Source organism: Primulina eburnea, chromosome 3 (genome assembly GCF_022965805.1).
Source record: "Primulina eburnea isolate SZY01 chromosome 3, ASM2296580v1, whole genome shotgun sequence".
Taxonomy (NCBI): domain Eukaryota; kingdom Viridiplantae; phylum Streptophyta; class Magnoliopsida; order Lamiales; family Gesneriaceae; genus Primulina; species Primulina eburnea.
Window position 1 is genome coordinate 5216231 of NC_133103.1, and position 15928 is coordinate 5232158.

Genomic DNA, 15928 nt, shown 5'->3' on the forward strand with positions numbered 1-15928 from the left:
TTCTTAAAAGTTGTCTCACGCGTTTTACAGCAAACCACTAGCTACTATGCGTGATAAGTTACTCATAAGAATATAAGTGGTGGAATCAGGTAGTAGCCACATTATTCTTAAATTTTATAGATTTTGGTGTATCGACATTCGACCGATCAAGACAAATATCGTCCAGCGAGTCTATGTCATCTTTTGTTTTTTTTTTTTGGTTAAGACCTTTCATATAAGACCTTTCGCATGACTTGACTGTTATCTTAAATTTTATAGACCTTAGTGCGTCGAATGTCGCACCGATCAAGGCAAATATAGCCCAGCGAGTTTATGCCATCTTTTATCATTTTTTTTTTGGTAGAGACCTTTCATATGTCTTTGAGACCTTTCGCATGACTTGACTGTTGGTACTTCGTATGCCTCTTTATGAAATATTTGGCCTTTCGTATAGCTTGTATAGGTATGTATAAATAGGAGATGTGCCAAGGCCAGAAAATGAGATCGAAAAATCTATTTTCTCCTACTACTATAGTACTTTTGCTACAGTACTTCTGCTTATTACAGTATTTCTGCTTCGTAAATTTGAATATATATATAATTTATATTATATGAAGTTAGATTTCTGTATTTTTAATTTTTTTTTTTCATTTGGAAGCATAAAAAATTCATGATCTTCGATCCGGCCCCGGTGATCTCTGCATAAAGATGCTTAGATTTTGCTTGCTGTATTTTGTCCACACATCATCTGGCATTTCTTGACCCCTCCGAACTGCCCAAAAATCCAATAGCTTTATTCGTAGTATTCAAACAAAAAAGATTACTAATAGATTCTTGACTCTCAACACTACTGACTTTCGATAAGAAAAGATTCCTTATTGTTATCTGAGTTCCTCGTCGATTTCTTTTACGCATAAAATCCGAAGAATTCCAAGATTTATCCCTATATGTTTTCTTGGAATTTATGATGCCTTATTCCTCCTTCCTAGTTTTTGTTCTTATTCCTTTTGTTTCCTGAAAGGGAGACCTATATATCCCTTATTTATATATAGATCCGGCCATTTAACCACTTCCAACATTTTTCACATCACGAAATTTTTTCCATCTGGGGTTAAAGATGGAGGGTATGGATCATGAGGAGTTTTTGAGTCTTGGGCTTGCTGTTACGGATTATAAGCCGGGTTGCGAGATGAAGAGGAAAAGGAAGAGAATGGAACTCGCTTTTCACTCGGATTCTAGTGATGAAACCTGTGAAGAAGGTAAAATATTCTCACTCCTTCAATTGAGGGAACAAATGATGAAGATTGATCACAAGGTCATCAAAGGCCCCTTATCTCACCATGAAGATGGAAAAGAACTTCATTTGATCCACTTGCTGCTCATATCCGCCACCTTGATTAATGAAAACAAAGTTGCCTCAGCTATGGAGAACCTCACAGAATTGTATCATAATGTGCGCTTGACAGGAGATTCTATCCAAAGGGTTGCCACCTATTTTGCTGATGGCCTCGTTGCAAGGCTACTGACACGAAAATCGCTGTTTTACAACATGATAATGAAGATCCCAACTCCTGATGAAGAGTTCTTGGCATTCACAGAACTCTACAAGGTGTCACCGTTCTATCAATTTGCTCATTTTACTGCAAATCAGTCCATTCTTGAAGCCTTTGAGAAAGAGGAAGATTCAAACAATAGAGCCTTGCATGTCATCGATTTCGACGTATCATATGGATTCCAGTGGCCTTCTTTGCTACAATCTCTCTCAGAAAAGGCAACTTCCAACAGTCAAATCTGGATCAAGATAACCGGATTTGGCAGAAGCTTGGAGGAACTTCAAGAAACAGAATCAAGATTAGTGAGTTTCGCCAAAAGCTTCAGGAATTTAGTCTTCGAGTTCCATGGCTTGGTAAGATCACCAAGCACCATCAAGCTCGTGAAACCGAAGAAAAAGAAGAACGAAACACTGGCATTCAACTTAGTATTTCATCTAAATTCATTAAACAGCTTCTCCGAGATCTCGGAGACCTTAACATACTTAAACACGATACGGCCCTCCATCGTCGTGCTTGTAGAACAAGAAGGGACCAGAAACACACACAACTTCCTATCAAGATTCGTCGAATCGCTGCATTATTTCGCAGCCATTTTCGATTCATTGGACGACTGTCTCCCGCTCGACAGCGCTGAGAGGTTAAGAATTGAGAAGAACCATCTCGGAAAAGAGATCAAAAGCGTGCTAAATCATGATCATAGATTAGAGAGTGAGAATAACTGTCCAAGATTCGAGAAGATGGAGACATGGAAATGGAGAATGGAGAGGCATGGTTTCTCGGGGATTAAGCAAAGTTCAGTCTCCATAATGCAGGCAAAATTGCTGCTGAAAATGCGAAGCCATTGTTGTCCTCCAGCATATAATGATGGAGAAAATGGGGGTTTCAGAGTTTTTGAAAGAGATGAAGGCAGAATCATATCTTTAGGGTGGCAGGAAAGGATTCTGATCACTGCCTCCTCTTGGTGCTGTGTTTGACACAAAACTAATTTAGATGCATATCCTTTATATCTTATACTATTTTTTTACCAGCATATATCTTGTACTACCAAATGATTATACCATACTTAATTTGTTCATAATTCATTCAATCACAAAATAACCTACTTTTAAAACATAACAATTATTCTAATTAATTATCATAATTAATCATGTTAATTATAAATGATTTTATAAATATGATATGATCTCTAATTTAAATAATTAGAAAATCGTTAAAATAATATATTTTTCCTATTTTCCACAAAAAAAAATTATGATATCCAGAGAATGTCTTCCAAATACATTTTTTATACACAAAAATTCTTGTGAGATGGTCTCGCGAATCAATTTTGTAGGTCGAATATCTTATTTGGGTCATCCATGAAAAAATATTATTTTTTATGCTAATAGTATTATTTTTTATTGTGAATATTGATAGAGTTGACACGTCTCACATATAAAGATTCGTGAGACCGTCTCACAAAAATCTAACCGAGAATATATGGACCATAATATAGTTATATTGAATTTGCGGGAAATTTTTTTAATACAAGTTTCTGGGTAATTTCAAGTAACATAAACGAGTAAATTATTGTACTAGATTATTAATTATTAATTAATTAATTAAAAGTATAAATCCCTTGTAAAAATATAAACGGAACAGGACTGCCCCCAATAACTGAGCCCTAATTTTTGCATCCCTGTCAAACGTCACCGTTTAAAGTGGAAGAACGTTCTCAAACTTGCTAGATAAGCAACGAATCCAATAAATAGTAGAACCATAAAATTTTTGGGGTCTTTAATTGAATCTGAAATCAAGAAAAAGGTTGCGAGAAGCGAAGAGCAATGGAGGAGCTACAATCGGCCCTAAACGCGCATATGGATCAAATGGCAGATCTGGTGGAAAAGCTCACTTCAGAGCTCCGCTCTGGACTCAAGCCCGCGTATGAAAATTTTTTGGGTTTTTTTCATGCCATTAATTGGAAGGTATTGCATAGATAACTCTATCCAACTGCGCTTATGGTGGAGAAGACAAATTGATTTGCATTAATGATCTTTGTGATGTGGTGTTGTGGAGATCTGTTATTTGAGCTTTTGCAATTTGGATTTATGCTTCATCTCTATGAACATTCTGTTAGGGGTTATTTTAGGGTTTTATCCTAACGCTGGTTCATAATTCTGTGGTGACCACGTTTTACTGCTGAAAGTCTGGCAATGGAATTGATGCCTCATCGAAAGCTTACAACTTTTTCTCTTTTCTAAAGCAGTCTCTTTAATTTGATCAAATATCCATGATAAGTGTTAGGTTGTGTTTGGATAGATGGATTTGATTTGGATTAGATATTTGTTTTGGGGAAGTATTATTGAATTTACTTAACTTGATCTAGAATGGATTTGAAATTCAATTACATTTTGTTTATCCAACAAGTAAATGAATTTGAATCATAGATTTGAAAACCTTAGTCTTTTGATACTAAGGCATTATTCTACCCCAGTATTTCTAATTGTCACGAAAACTTAATGAATTGTTAGTATATTTTACCCTTGCATGCACATACCGCCTGTGTCGGATATCTGACTATCATTTCTTGTTTCCAGGAACCTTGGTTGATATGTCTTATTTCCATCCATGTGTTCTTACTGCTAGTAACTTTTGCATCTAGGAAGAACGTCAACTTTCAGATGTGTTTGTTTCTTCTTGCACGTAAGCTGGCTAAATTCATAATCTTGTATATTGAATCCTTTTCTCTTCGTAAATTTTTACCATAAGATTTAATATTCCTAAAAGGGAGTAATCTTACTTTGTTGACGTAAAAGGATCTGGCATCAATTGTTAAAATTAGTAGAATCACGTAGAGATATTAGTCTCTTATGCAGCAGACGCAGAAACTATAGAGGTACAATGCTTTCTGAGGATTGTGGCCAATCCCCACGCCCTAACTTGTGTGTCGAAGAAAAATGAAACATGAGCTGTAGTCTGAAGAAGATGTTTAATAAATATAGTGTAGCATATGTGTCATTCCCTACACCCTAACTTGTGTGTCAAAACAGAACAATGATATATGAGCCGCAGGCTGAAGGCGTGCTCAATAAATATAGTGTTGCATGTGTATTTGGACTTCAAATTCATATTTGTACGTTTGGGAGCAATTTATTAGAGCAGTTACATTGCTGCAGTTGGAGGAGTTTATCTTGCTGAGAGGCTTAATAGTTTCTTAGCTGGAAATTGGAGAAGTTTTGCAGGGCAAAACTATTTTGATCCGCATGGACTTTTCCTCTCAGTACTTTGGTCTGGGCCACTGTTGGTGATTGCGGTCCTGATCTTGGTAACCGAACAGTTAAATCTAGTTCATATTCTTTTTACTCCTATTGTCGTTTCGCCTGATATATTGTCTTAACTATCGTTGCAGGTGAACACATTGTTTTCGATGTGCCATTTGATTGTTAGATGGAAACGAGCTGAGCTCAGACATCGTGCGAGAGCAGCTAGTAACAAAGAGGATTGAGTTCTTACTACGTTTCTATCTTTTTTGTCCATGCCTTCTATTGAGTTTCATTTATATTATGTTAACTGAGACGGATTGCGTCTTCGTTATGTAAAACAGTAAAAGTGACTAGTAGTCAGTTTTTTTTAAGGGAATGTACGTTAATTTAATCGTACTTGCACCTTTGAATTTAAGTTTGGTGATCATCATCATGTGTGTTAGTTTCTCGAGTTCATGCACACTGATATCTGTATATACAATATATAAAATAATGGTTATTATTTGAAATTTATATGAGCATACAAAATAATAATCATTATAGACGGATTAACATGATTCATATTAAATGAAAAATAATAAGATTTAACATAAAAATAATGTTTTTTTCATAAATCAAGTCGAGATGGAGACTCGTCCATGGAAGTTTATGTGTAGCCATTATTATATTTGAACATAATTCTTACGATAGCTAATTTAAAAAAATTTAAAACTGTTGTTTTAAAATAAATTATCTAAAAATAAGAGAGCAAGATGGATGGACTTTCACCTTACTTTAGTATTTGTAAAATTAATTTTTTTTTTTTTGGTATTTGTAAAATTAATTATTACTATTATTATGATTTTAAAAAAGCTCCATTTTCCGTGAGAGGCTTTTGTGTTTTACCTAGGCATGGGCTAAATTTTATCGTGGCCAATGTTTTAGGTAGATTGTTTTTCTGCTACGTGACTCTTGATAACATTAATATTTGGTTATCAACTGAAAAGATGTGCAATTTCAGAAGAGTTATATATTGGAAAAAGTAATTATCCTGAGTTTATAAGTTACTTTGTAAATTTTTATTTTTTTACTTTTTCTTCAACATTTATATATTTTCATAAATACTTCATTCAAAAATGTAAATGAAACCTGGTGAATTAGCATTATGTATTTTTGTGCCAAGAATCAATATTTTAATTGGTCTTTAATATATACTTGTTTCAAAATTTTATGAAAAAATCAAAATATTCCAAAAACAACAAAAATTGGTTCGTTAAATAGAAAATGCATGAGCAACCATTTTATTCATTAGAATTATTGATTGAAAAAATGACTTTCGAGGATAACATACTAATTATCTCTATTTATAAAAGTTATGCAGTTAAATATAACCAAAAACTTCAATTAACTTGAACATGACTTATAATATTAATTAAGTTTCATATTTAAGTTAAATGAGTTTGAACTTATAAATTATATTGTTCCAAGTGAACAATAACGAAGATTTATATGCTTTCTTCTGGTGCAAAATAGAGGAAACTGATGTGTGATCTGCAACTATTCGATTTCTCAGATTCAGAGTTGTGCACATGATGAAGAAGAAAGTAACCTACTCTTAGCCGAGTTGGTTGAGTGTGTAAAGCGTGAAACTATGTTTTCAAGATCAAGTTCAGCAAAAGTCTTTTTAGCTGGAACATGTCTGCAGGTTTACTACTGCATATATCTGAGGTTTACCTAGTGTAACAAAAGGGTCTTGGGCGAGTTCCTCCTCTTAAGAACATAAATGAGCCAATATTGATATTAGAACAGCAATAAACTTTATCTTAACATTACAATTAGTTATAAATATTGTAAAAAAGAATTGGTCTAACGAACAGCAAAAGAAACGAGGAAAGCACATAATTAAGGCTGCACTTGTGCCTGTAATCAGATGAACATTTCAATCAAACTCGGTGGTCGGATTGATCATTAGAATCCGGAGATGGAAGCATAGCTAGAACTACAACTCCACCCACAACCGCCATGATTGCACTTCCCACGAACGCCGGCAGATTACCTCCTCCGAACAAAGCGTCCCATGGCCCACTCGTCACCGACACAAACATCTGTTACCCAAAAGAAAAACAAGAGACTTTTATATTGAGTTTCCATGCATAATTTCCGATCAATCGATGTATTTCAATGTAGTGTAATGTAATTTAATAGATTAAAAAAGTTTACCTGTGGGACCACTATAGCTAGATTTAGGACCCCCAAAGAGAGCCCTGCGCATATTATAGATATACATAGTATCAATATATGACAAGATGGATAAATATATTTTATTTCTTAGCATATATCTTTTTCTAAATTTATACCTTGTCCGGAGCCAGAGCTACTGGAAAATATGGATGCCAAAGCAAATGGGATGCTGAAAGTTACCTAGAAAAATGAATAAATTTTAAATGTTTATCCATCTTAATTCCTGGTAAAAGTTAATTAAGAAACAAGAGTGAGTGCTAGTATAACGTACTGATAGAGGGATTCCGAGAACAGCAAAGATTGCCAAAGCTCCGGCCTTGACACCAGCCGTGGGCGGAAGAAGGGAACCATCGGCTGCGTGTTGGCGATTGGCTTCGGCCAACTTACTGACCAAAACTGTCGATGCCAAGCAAACAGCCAACAAAAAGCTGACGGCACCCCACAATTTCTTGATTTTTCCAAACCCACGAGCAAGAATTGCACCCCCAAAGAAGCGAATCCCAAGACCACAGAATTCAACATCAGGCCCAATGCGCCGGCGCTGACACCAAGATCGTACAATCTCCCCTCTCCAACGTTTCCTCCGTACACTTCCTTCCCCATCCAATCTGTGTCGAATAACAAGAATGGGAACCACGCGATCCAGTTCAGGGCTGTGGCGAGCATTAGAATCCACATGGATTTTGGCAAGTTCTTCAGTGCGCCGAATAGCTCCACGAAAACTTGGATGCTTCCCTTCTTGGAATCTTCTGGTTTCGCTGAAATGGTGGTCTCGGATACGAAGGTCAGTGCTGTCACGGTCAGAGTCAACAAAAGGAATATGGAGATGAAGAAACAGCTCTTGAGATTTGCGCAGTAAACTTCACAGGCGGTGGTTCTGGTGAAGGGGAAGACTTTGTGGAGTTGCGAGTATGATCCGGCGGCATAGCCGAGTACATTTCCTACGGCCATGAAGAATGAGAACAATGCATTTGCTGCCGCCATTTTTCTTGTATTTGCGCATGATAAATCGGCCAAGAATGCCCTGCAAGGACCCTGAAACGTAACAAAAACTTGATGTCAATATTTTTTTGTGATAAACCAAAAGAGAGAGAAAAAAATTTGAATATATATATACCTGTAACATGTTATTTGCAACATCAAGAATCCAAAAACCGACGACAAAAATAGCAACAGCCCTTGGCTTAGAAGGTTTTGCCAGAGAATCTCCGGCCATATAGCCTAGATCAGCGGCGAATCCAATAAGAACAATGGCAACGGCAACAAGTGCTGCTCCTGAGGCGATGAAGGGGCGGCGTCGGCCAAATCTGGAGGTGCATCTATCACTGTAATATCCAACTATAGGCTGAACCAGCAATCCGGAAACTGGTCCACACAGCCAAATAAAAGCGGACCAAATGTGCGGTATGCCTAACAACTGCACGTAAGGGGTCAAAAGGGAGAGTTGCAGAGCCCATCCAAACTGCACCCCCGCGGCAATCGACGCCACAAGAATGAACTTGCTCACCGGCGCCGGTCCTGTTGAGGAATGTACACTTGCAACCTCCATTGTTATATCCCTCTGTCACTCTCTCCTTTCTCTTTATATATAATTATATATATATTACATTTACATGCAGCTTTGTTGTGGGCAATGATTGACTCAGAATTTATTTTTTACTATTTTATGATATAGATATTAAAATAAAATTGTTAATCAATTCCTAATATAGTACGAGGAATTAATAATGGATACGTAAGAATATACGGGAAACGTATTTTAGACATATACCATAAAATGTTCAATTAATGCATGAATTTGATATGGTTATTATATCTATATATATATATAGATATATCATATAAATTACCTTAATAAATTGATGAATTGGATTATTTGATTTGGATAAGTTTCAAATTACTCATGAATCAAATCCCGAAGATTTGATATTTACTATTTCGAACAAAAGACTACTATACATAAAAACTAAAGAATTTCAATTTCATTGATTTGAAATAATCCAAAATAATTTAGTCGATTTGGATAATTCTATCTAAATATATATAAGACAAAAATTTGTGTGCGACGGTCTCACGAGTCGTATTTTGTGATACGAATATTTTATTTGGATCATCCATGAAAATATATTATTTTTTATGCTAAGAGTATTACTTTTGATTGTGAATATCGATAGGGTTGACATGTCTTATATATAAAGATTCATGAAACTATCTCACAAAAGACACTCTATGTATAATACGTTAATATGGTGACAGACCTCTTTTTTTTCTTTATTATACATTTATATAGTAGTGTGTCTCACGATGTGCGCATGATATATTGAGTTTTAACTTAAAGATAATTTCCGTATACGTGTATTTATTGTAAAGATTTAATGATGATTTTTGAAGTGATAGATTTATATTGAATTGATATATTTTTATTGACTTCTCTATAATTTCATGTAATCGTAAAAGATTTTCATAGGTTATTCTAAATTTACTTTGACAAATTTTTATAGACAATTTTAAACATTTCACAGATTTCAGTGGAATTTGAATATAAAAAATAAATTTACATATGTACATTATAATATATTTAATTAATAGCATTTATAAAATTCATATATGTATTCCGTAGGGTTGACATGTTTCATATATAAAGATTCGTGATACCGTCTCACAAGAGATCTACTCTTTTATAAAAGAATTTCATAATTATAATTTTATACCCAATTGAATTTGAAGAATATAAATTCATAAATAATATTTAATTTAATATAATAAAAATGTTTCCTTTTTTTGTCCATTACAAATTTTTTTTTTTTTGAAACAAACATGGTAATAATTAATGTTTGTTTGTTTGTTTGTTTTTACCACTTTTGTTATACGGATGTTAGCTGTCTTTTGTCGTATACTTTAATATTATAATTATCTATAAAAAAATATTTATTAAAAATAACAAAATTATTTCCGAAATTCCACCTGCCAAATATAAAAAATATTTAAATCTATGGCCTTTTGATTTCAAGTTGTAAAAGTTAATTAGCAATTTCTAATAAAATCTCTAACTTATTACATGATATAAATTTTATATATATGTAAATCTTATAAGATTTAGCTTGATAAGCTTATTTTATCTATCGATTTTTATATACTATATTAGTATTATTAAAAGTAATTATTAATTCAAATATTTCATGAGATTAGACTAATAACATATTTAGAAATGTACAATGATATTTAGTATTGAAAAATTCTAGATGTACACTTTATAATGTACGTATTGACTTTCATTAGTTTATATTTTTTCTTATTAAATAAAAAAAATTACCCATAAAAAGACAAAAATAGCTTTTTAGTCAAGAATAGTTTTGTGATAGAGCATGCTGACGGGAAAAAATGATAATTCATGAATTCACCGAAGTCATGGACAACATCATAGGTTAATGAGTTAAAACTAGACGTTGATCCAACTTATAATGAGAACTTGAACAACTTTGTCATTCGAAGAGTGTTACGAAACCATAAGAGCCAGCCAATGATAGCTTTCGGGAAGAAAATTAGGAGAGCTCATTCGGTCGTCTATGGAAAATTGGCCACCATTGATATATGAACGAAGACTGTACGGGAATATAATTTTCTTATAAATCAAATCACATCGGAGTTTCTTTTGACAACGCAAACAATCACTCAATTAAAAGATGACCTTAGTCATGTTGACACATGTGTTTAGGGATGGGAAAAAATACCGAATTACCGAAAAACCGTGCCGAAAAAAATACCAAACTTACCGAAAAAATCAGTATACCGAAAATTTCGGTACGGTATCATACCGTACCGAAATTTTCGGTATCGGTATCGGTATGAAATAATATTTTTTTCGGTATTTCGATATATACCGAAATACCGAAAATAATTTTTTATTATTATTATTTTTTAAATTTAAGTTCGGTATACCGAAAAAATGTCGGTATACCGAAAATATTTTCGGTATACCGACATTTTTTCGGTATACCGACAAAATTTTCGGTGTCGGTACGGTATCGGTATGAGTTTTTTTCATACCGAAAATTCGGCATACCGCACATACGGTATACCGAATTTTCGGTATCGGTATCGGTATGAAAAAATTTCATACCGATATTTTCGGTACGGTATACGGTACCGTAGTTCGGTACGGTATACCGTACCGTACCCACCCCTACATGTGCTTTATATATCAGACAATCTTTGAGTCAACATAACGAAACCACTTTCAACTACATTCGACTCACGGAGAACGTCGTTGCAGATTCAATGACATCTTTTGCTATTTCTCACCAAAATTTCTTTGTTTGGGAGAGTGAAAATTTTCCTTATTGATATGTAAATATTGTAACTAATATATTTCTCAATCTCAATAATATTACAATTTTTACAGTAAAAAACCAGTAGTCGATAGTATTTTATATATCATATGATGGATGCAATAATTCACAGATTTAGCGTTTATAAAAATATGTGTTGTGCCTCGTTCATATTATATAATTATGAAATGATAATTATGTTGCGTTGACATGAGATCATCAATGAGTCAAAAAAAGACAAATTAAGATCATAAATAGACTATGAAAAATATTTTTTCATAATAAAATAAATAAAAAATTTGTCTAATAAAATTCTCTGAAAAAATTTCGTCATCAGTCAAATACATAAATTGAACCACGTTTGTACTAGATTCTTTCTTTTATTTATCCACACAATTTTTTTTAATAGAAATAAGAATAAAATATTATATCGCAAAGCAAATTGTTTGTTACAGTTAATTGCCAAAAATCCAGCTAGAGCCTAGAACCAAGAGGAATATACTTTGCAAGATAATCTAATCCCTCCGATTCCAAATCCACGAGCCCCCGATTCGAGCAGAAGTGCAATGATTTGAATTCATTGTACGCACGATTCGAAACCCTTTTGGATCACGAGATCCTGGGGCTGCGACATCTATTTTTTTTCGTAAAGTTTCGTTTTCTTTTTGTTGGGAGGGGGATAATGCGATAGCAGGGCGGCAGATGAGAATTGAATTCCAGATTGTTGTTGTGAAAGTGTTATTTTCGCAAAATATCGGTTTGGGTTGGCCATGTATACGGCTAATTTGATCGGGTTCAGCTTGGCTGTTGGGTCGAGTGCCTTTATTGGATCCAGCTTCATCATAAAAAAGAAGGGTTTACAGCGGGCCGGTGCCTCTGGATCTCGTGCTGGTAAATGTTTTCTTTCCTTTTCTTTTTTGTTATTTTTGAGTTTGTTTTGAACCATTTTGGCGTAATTGATTTTTTTTTTTTTTGCTTTCATAAAGTTCGATTTTTGATCTTAAACGCGAGCTGTTACTTATGTTCATGTTATTGATGTATATATTAGATTCTGGGGTGCCTGCAATTCTGAAGTTCTTTATTGATTGAATTTGGTCACACCATGTTAGTTCTATCAATTCTACATTGTCCGGACTGTTGTAGTTTTTGAACAATGGAACTCAAATTTGTTAATTTTGACGTGGTTTTTGCAGAATGGAATTTTTAGTTGGTATATTTATGTAAATTATGTAATGATAAATAAAAAACGAAAAATTGTGTCTTTTATTTTGTCTGTTGGTCGAAAAAATATGGCAATAAACGAGATTAAGCTGAGGTGTATCAAAAGGGCATGTGGTTGAAGTTGGTACATTTATCACTTTTCTAGATCTTTTGAATACCGTGCACAAAATAGTCGAGAAATGTAAGCTTTTCCAGTTGGTATGAGAAACAAGGTTGAGTGTGACATCCGATGATGTTCTTTGAAGCCATGTAAAGGAAAACAAATTGGAACACGGGCTACTTAGCTGCAGTCATGTGTTTATGATTGTGGTTTGTTCACAATGTGTTATTCTGGCAGAAATTTGGAAATAATTTAAAACCCTATTTGGGGAAGAGGAGTAGTTTTTACTGGACCTAGATACTGGTCAATCTGGTCTGGTTGACGAACTGCAGTCATTATTTTGATGTTTTCTTAATAACACTCAATTTGCTGAATGAAGGTTCAGGAGGGTATAAATATCTGCTGGAACCACTTTGGTGGATTGGCATGGCCACTAGTAAGTCTTGCTTTTGAAGTGAACATCTGACCACATATTCGAACTTGAGTGTCTTTTAAATTTTCAGTGATCATTGGGGAATTTGCCAATTTTGTGGCTTATATGTATGCACCTGCTGTCCTTGTCACACCACTTGGAGCATTAAGTATAATTGTCAGGTAATTGTGCATAGAATTGTTATTTCTAATCCAATTTTCTCCCTCCCCGGAAAAAAGCGCCTTGTGATCTATCAACCACACAGTTGATCATTATCCTCTTTAACTAATGACAAGCTTTACATGGGCTAATCCGCTGTTTTATTCAATTGTAGTGCTATTTTAGCTCACTTCTTATTGAAAGAGAAATTGCGGAAGCTAGGAATACTGGGATGTATTTTATGTGTAGTGGGTTCTACAATCATTGTGCTTCATGCACCAGCTGAACATAGTATTAGCTCAGTGGAAGAAATCTGGGAACTAGCTATACAGCCAGGTGAGCACTGTTTTTTGATACGTTTAAGAGTTTATTTCTTTTTTCAACTGCGGGGAAAAATGAAGTGTTTCTTTCACAATTCACGTTCTAAATTTATTTTCTCTTTCGTTTGCCCAGCTTTTCTTGTGTACATTGCTTCAGCAGTAGCTGTTGTTTTGGTACTTGTGTTGCATTGTGAACCTCGCTGTGGGCAGACAAACGTAATGGTCTACATTGGTGTTTGTTCAATAATTGGATCCTTAACAGTAAGTACTTGACCTTTCTTAATGCTATGCCTGAGCAGTTTATGTCCTTATTCTATGTAGAAAAGGTTTTGTTGGTTGTTTGTACTCTGACAGAAGAAAACACACTAGTCTAATTCTATAATCATGTTACTCATTGTTCATTCTGTTGCCTCACTATTTAGACCCCCTTGAAATAATCATTATCAGGGCATTGTGCTAGTATTAGGTTGAATGTCTAATTAAAAATCTTATATTGAGCTTGGTGACGTATTTCTTGGGGTAAGTTTCATTGAGACCTCCTAAGGTTTGATCTAATTTTACTAAACACCACAAAATCAAGAGTTTGAATACTTGCAGCGACAATCATTGCTGAGATTCGGTTTACTTCAAAGATACTACCTTGAGTTTGGTTAACTTCACCATTTTCACCGCATGTTCTAAGTGGCTTAACATAATGATGAGAGCTATGAGTTGTTGATATTTACCCCGTTGTTCCCAGAGCTACAGGTTTCTGTATGGTGCTAGATATAAAGTAGAATATGAAAGAAATGATTTTTTTCTGATAGTTAAATAATTTTTTTGCTTCATAGAAGAATGAAAATTTGTGGCTTCATTGTAGGTAATGAGCATTAAAGCAATTGGTATTGCTATAAAACTCACATTGGAGGGCTCTAGTCAGGTAGCGCGCTTCAAATCCTGGGTATTTGCCATGGTTGCAGCTACTTGTATAATCACTCAATTGAACTACTTAAACAAGGTTGCACTCCTTTGTCTTTTTTTTCAGTTTATTACTGCTTTTAGTGACTATTTATTCCACTCTTCGACAATGTAAAGTAAATCCATCGATAATTTTTGCATCAATGCACTACTTCTGTTCTTCAAATTCCAGTTTAACTTTGAGGTTTGGTGCTCCGTACCATTCATTAGGACTTTCTCGAACAATGCTTGTATTGTGATATGCATAGCTCATTCCCTTAACTGGACTTGTTTCTTTCCTAGGCGTTGGACACATTTAACACTGCTGTAGTATCTCCAATTTATTATGCCATGTTCACATCGCTTACGATATTCGCCAGTGCTATAATGTTCAAGGTAATAAAATATTGCATATTCGGATGTTGGTGCTGTGTTTGCTCTTTCTGTTACACTTTCTTATTTATTTTCTTCTACTTTAGGACTGGTCTGGTCAGAGCACTAGCAACATTGTTTCAGTTCTATGTGGATTTATTACCGTTCTTTCTGGCACAATGGTTTTGCACAGTACTAGAGATCCTGAAAAACTTCCATCTACGGGTATAGTCTCCACCTCTTATATTAAACAGGATAAGTTAGATTTAACCATAAATATTTTTTGACTTTCAAGCTAGAATTTTGTAATCATCATTGGATTCTGTCAAGTGATGGTGTCTTGACATATCTGCCTGTCGATACTTCCCAGATTATTATACAGCACTTTCTCCTCAAATATCATGGCTTGTCCATGCAAATGGTGAGATATGGAAGCAGAAAGACAATGATGAATTGCATCCCGAATTTGTGGCATTTATTCAGCAAGACCATTTTAAGTAGATCAACAGGAACTTTGATCATGATTCCAAGTTCTTCTGGTAGGAGCATTAAGGGAGACTTAAGCGTGGAGTTCCAATAAGTTCATCAAAGTCATCAATCGAGGGGCAATTTCTGTAGGCTTGTTATATCGAACTGTATTGTAGCTCTTTTTCCATTTTTCCACAGTTTCTTTGATTTGGCTTGGTAAATGATAGCTAGCTGTGCAGCAGTCATTCTTGCATAATGTTTTGAACGCCAACATTGGTGTATATTTTTTTGTACTAACTGCGGCTCTGGACATGACTAAAACATATACCTTTTCGCATAGAGATGTATTGAAGTATATCTTCCTACTTGTCTAATGTGTTCTCTCTCTGACTTTATTTTCCATGAAGAAGAGAACTAGAGAAGTATCATATCGCGGCCCAAAACAAAAACAGAATTTGCCACAAGATGAAACTAAGCCATCCTTATGGGGTTGGTGCGCTATTTGTTGATAAAAATTGAAACGACGTACTAGTTTGTCGCATTTTGGAAGTTGAAAAAAGCACAATCACTGGAGAGATTATTTAGTGGGAATGAGTGCTGTTACTGATAAGATTAATC

At 34.5% G+C, this 15928-nt stretch overlaps 4 protein-coding genes across 4 annotated transcripts; 3 read left to right on the forward strand and 1 right to left on the reverse strand.

The window, feature by feature from the left end:
- Positions 1-723: 723 nt before the first annotated feature.
- Positions 724-2506, forward strand: LOC140828075 (GRAS family protein RAM1-like). Its single transcript, XM_073191053.1, has one exon. It carries the CDS (start codon positions 1097-1099, stop codon positions 2504-2506), a length of 1410 nt encoding a protein of 469 aa, XP_073047154.1. The 5' UTR covers positions 724-1096.
- Positions 2507-3185: 679 nt separating this feature from the next.
- Positions 3186-5187, forward strand: LOC140825652 (uncharacterized). The gene is made up of 4 exons (XM_073187547.1): positions 3186-3496; positions 4109-4214; positions 4688-4836; positions 4921-5187. The coding sequence occupies exons 1-4, from the start codon at positions 3356-3358 to the stop codon at positions 5014-5016; spliced, it is 492 nt and encodes a 163-aa protein (XP_073043648.1). The 5' UTR covers positions 3186-3355; the 3' UTR covers positions 5017-5187.
- Positions 5188-6524: 1337 nt separating this feature from the next.
- LOC140825653 (sucrose transport protein-like) lies at positions 6525-8576 on the reverse strand. Its single transcript, XM_073187548.1, is given in 6 exon segments — positions 6525-6858; positions 6974-7017; positions 7111-7174; positions 7266-7474; positions 7477-8029; positions 8112-8576. Coding segments are annotated over 6 exon segments (1464 nt in total). The 5' UTR covers positions 8544-8576; the 3' UTR covers positions 6525-6696.
- A 3175-nt stretch (positions 8577-11751) lies between these two features.
- On the forward strand, positions 11752-15677 carry LOC140825654 (probable magnesium transporter NIPA6). Its single transcript, XM_073187549.1, has 9 exons — positions 11752-12213; positions 13023-13079; positions 13147-13237; positions 13390-13550; positions 13668-13795; positions 14394-14531; positions 14774-14866; positions 14950-15067; positions 15213-15677. The coding sequence occupies exons 1-9, from the start codon at positions 12093-12095 to the stop codon at positions 15341-15343; spliced, it is 1038 nt and encodes a 345-aa protein (XP_073043650.1). The 5' UTR covers positions 11752-12092; the 3' UTR covers positions 15344-15677.
- Positions 15678-15928: the final 251 nt, after the last annotated feature.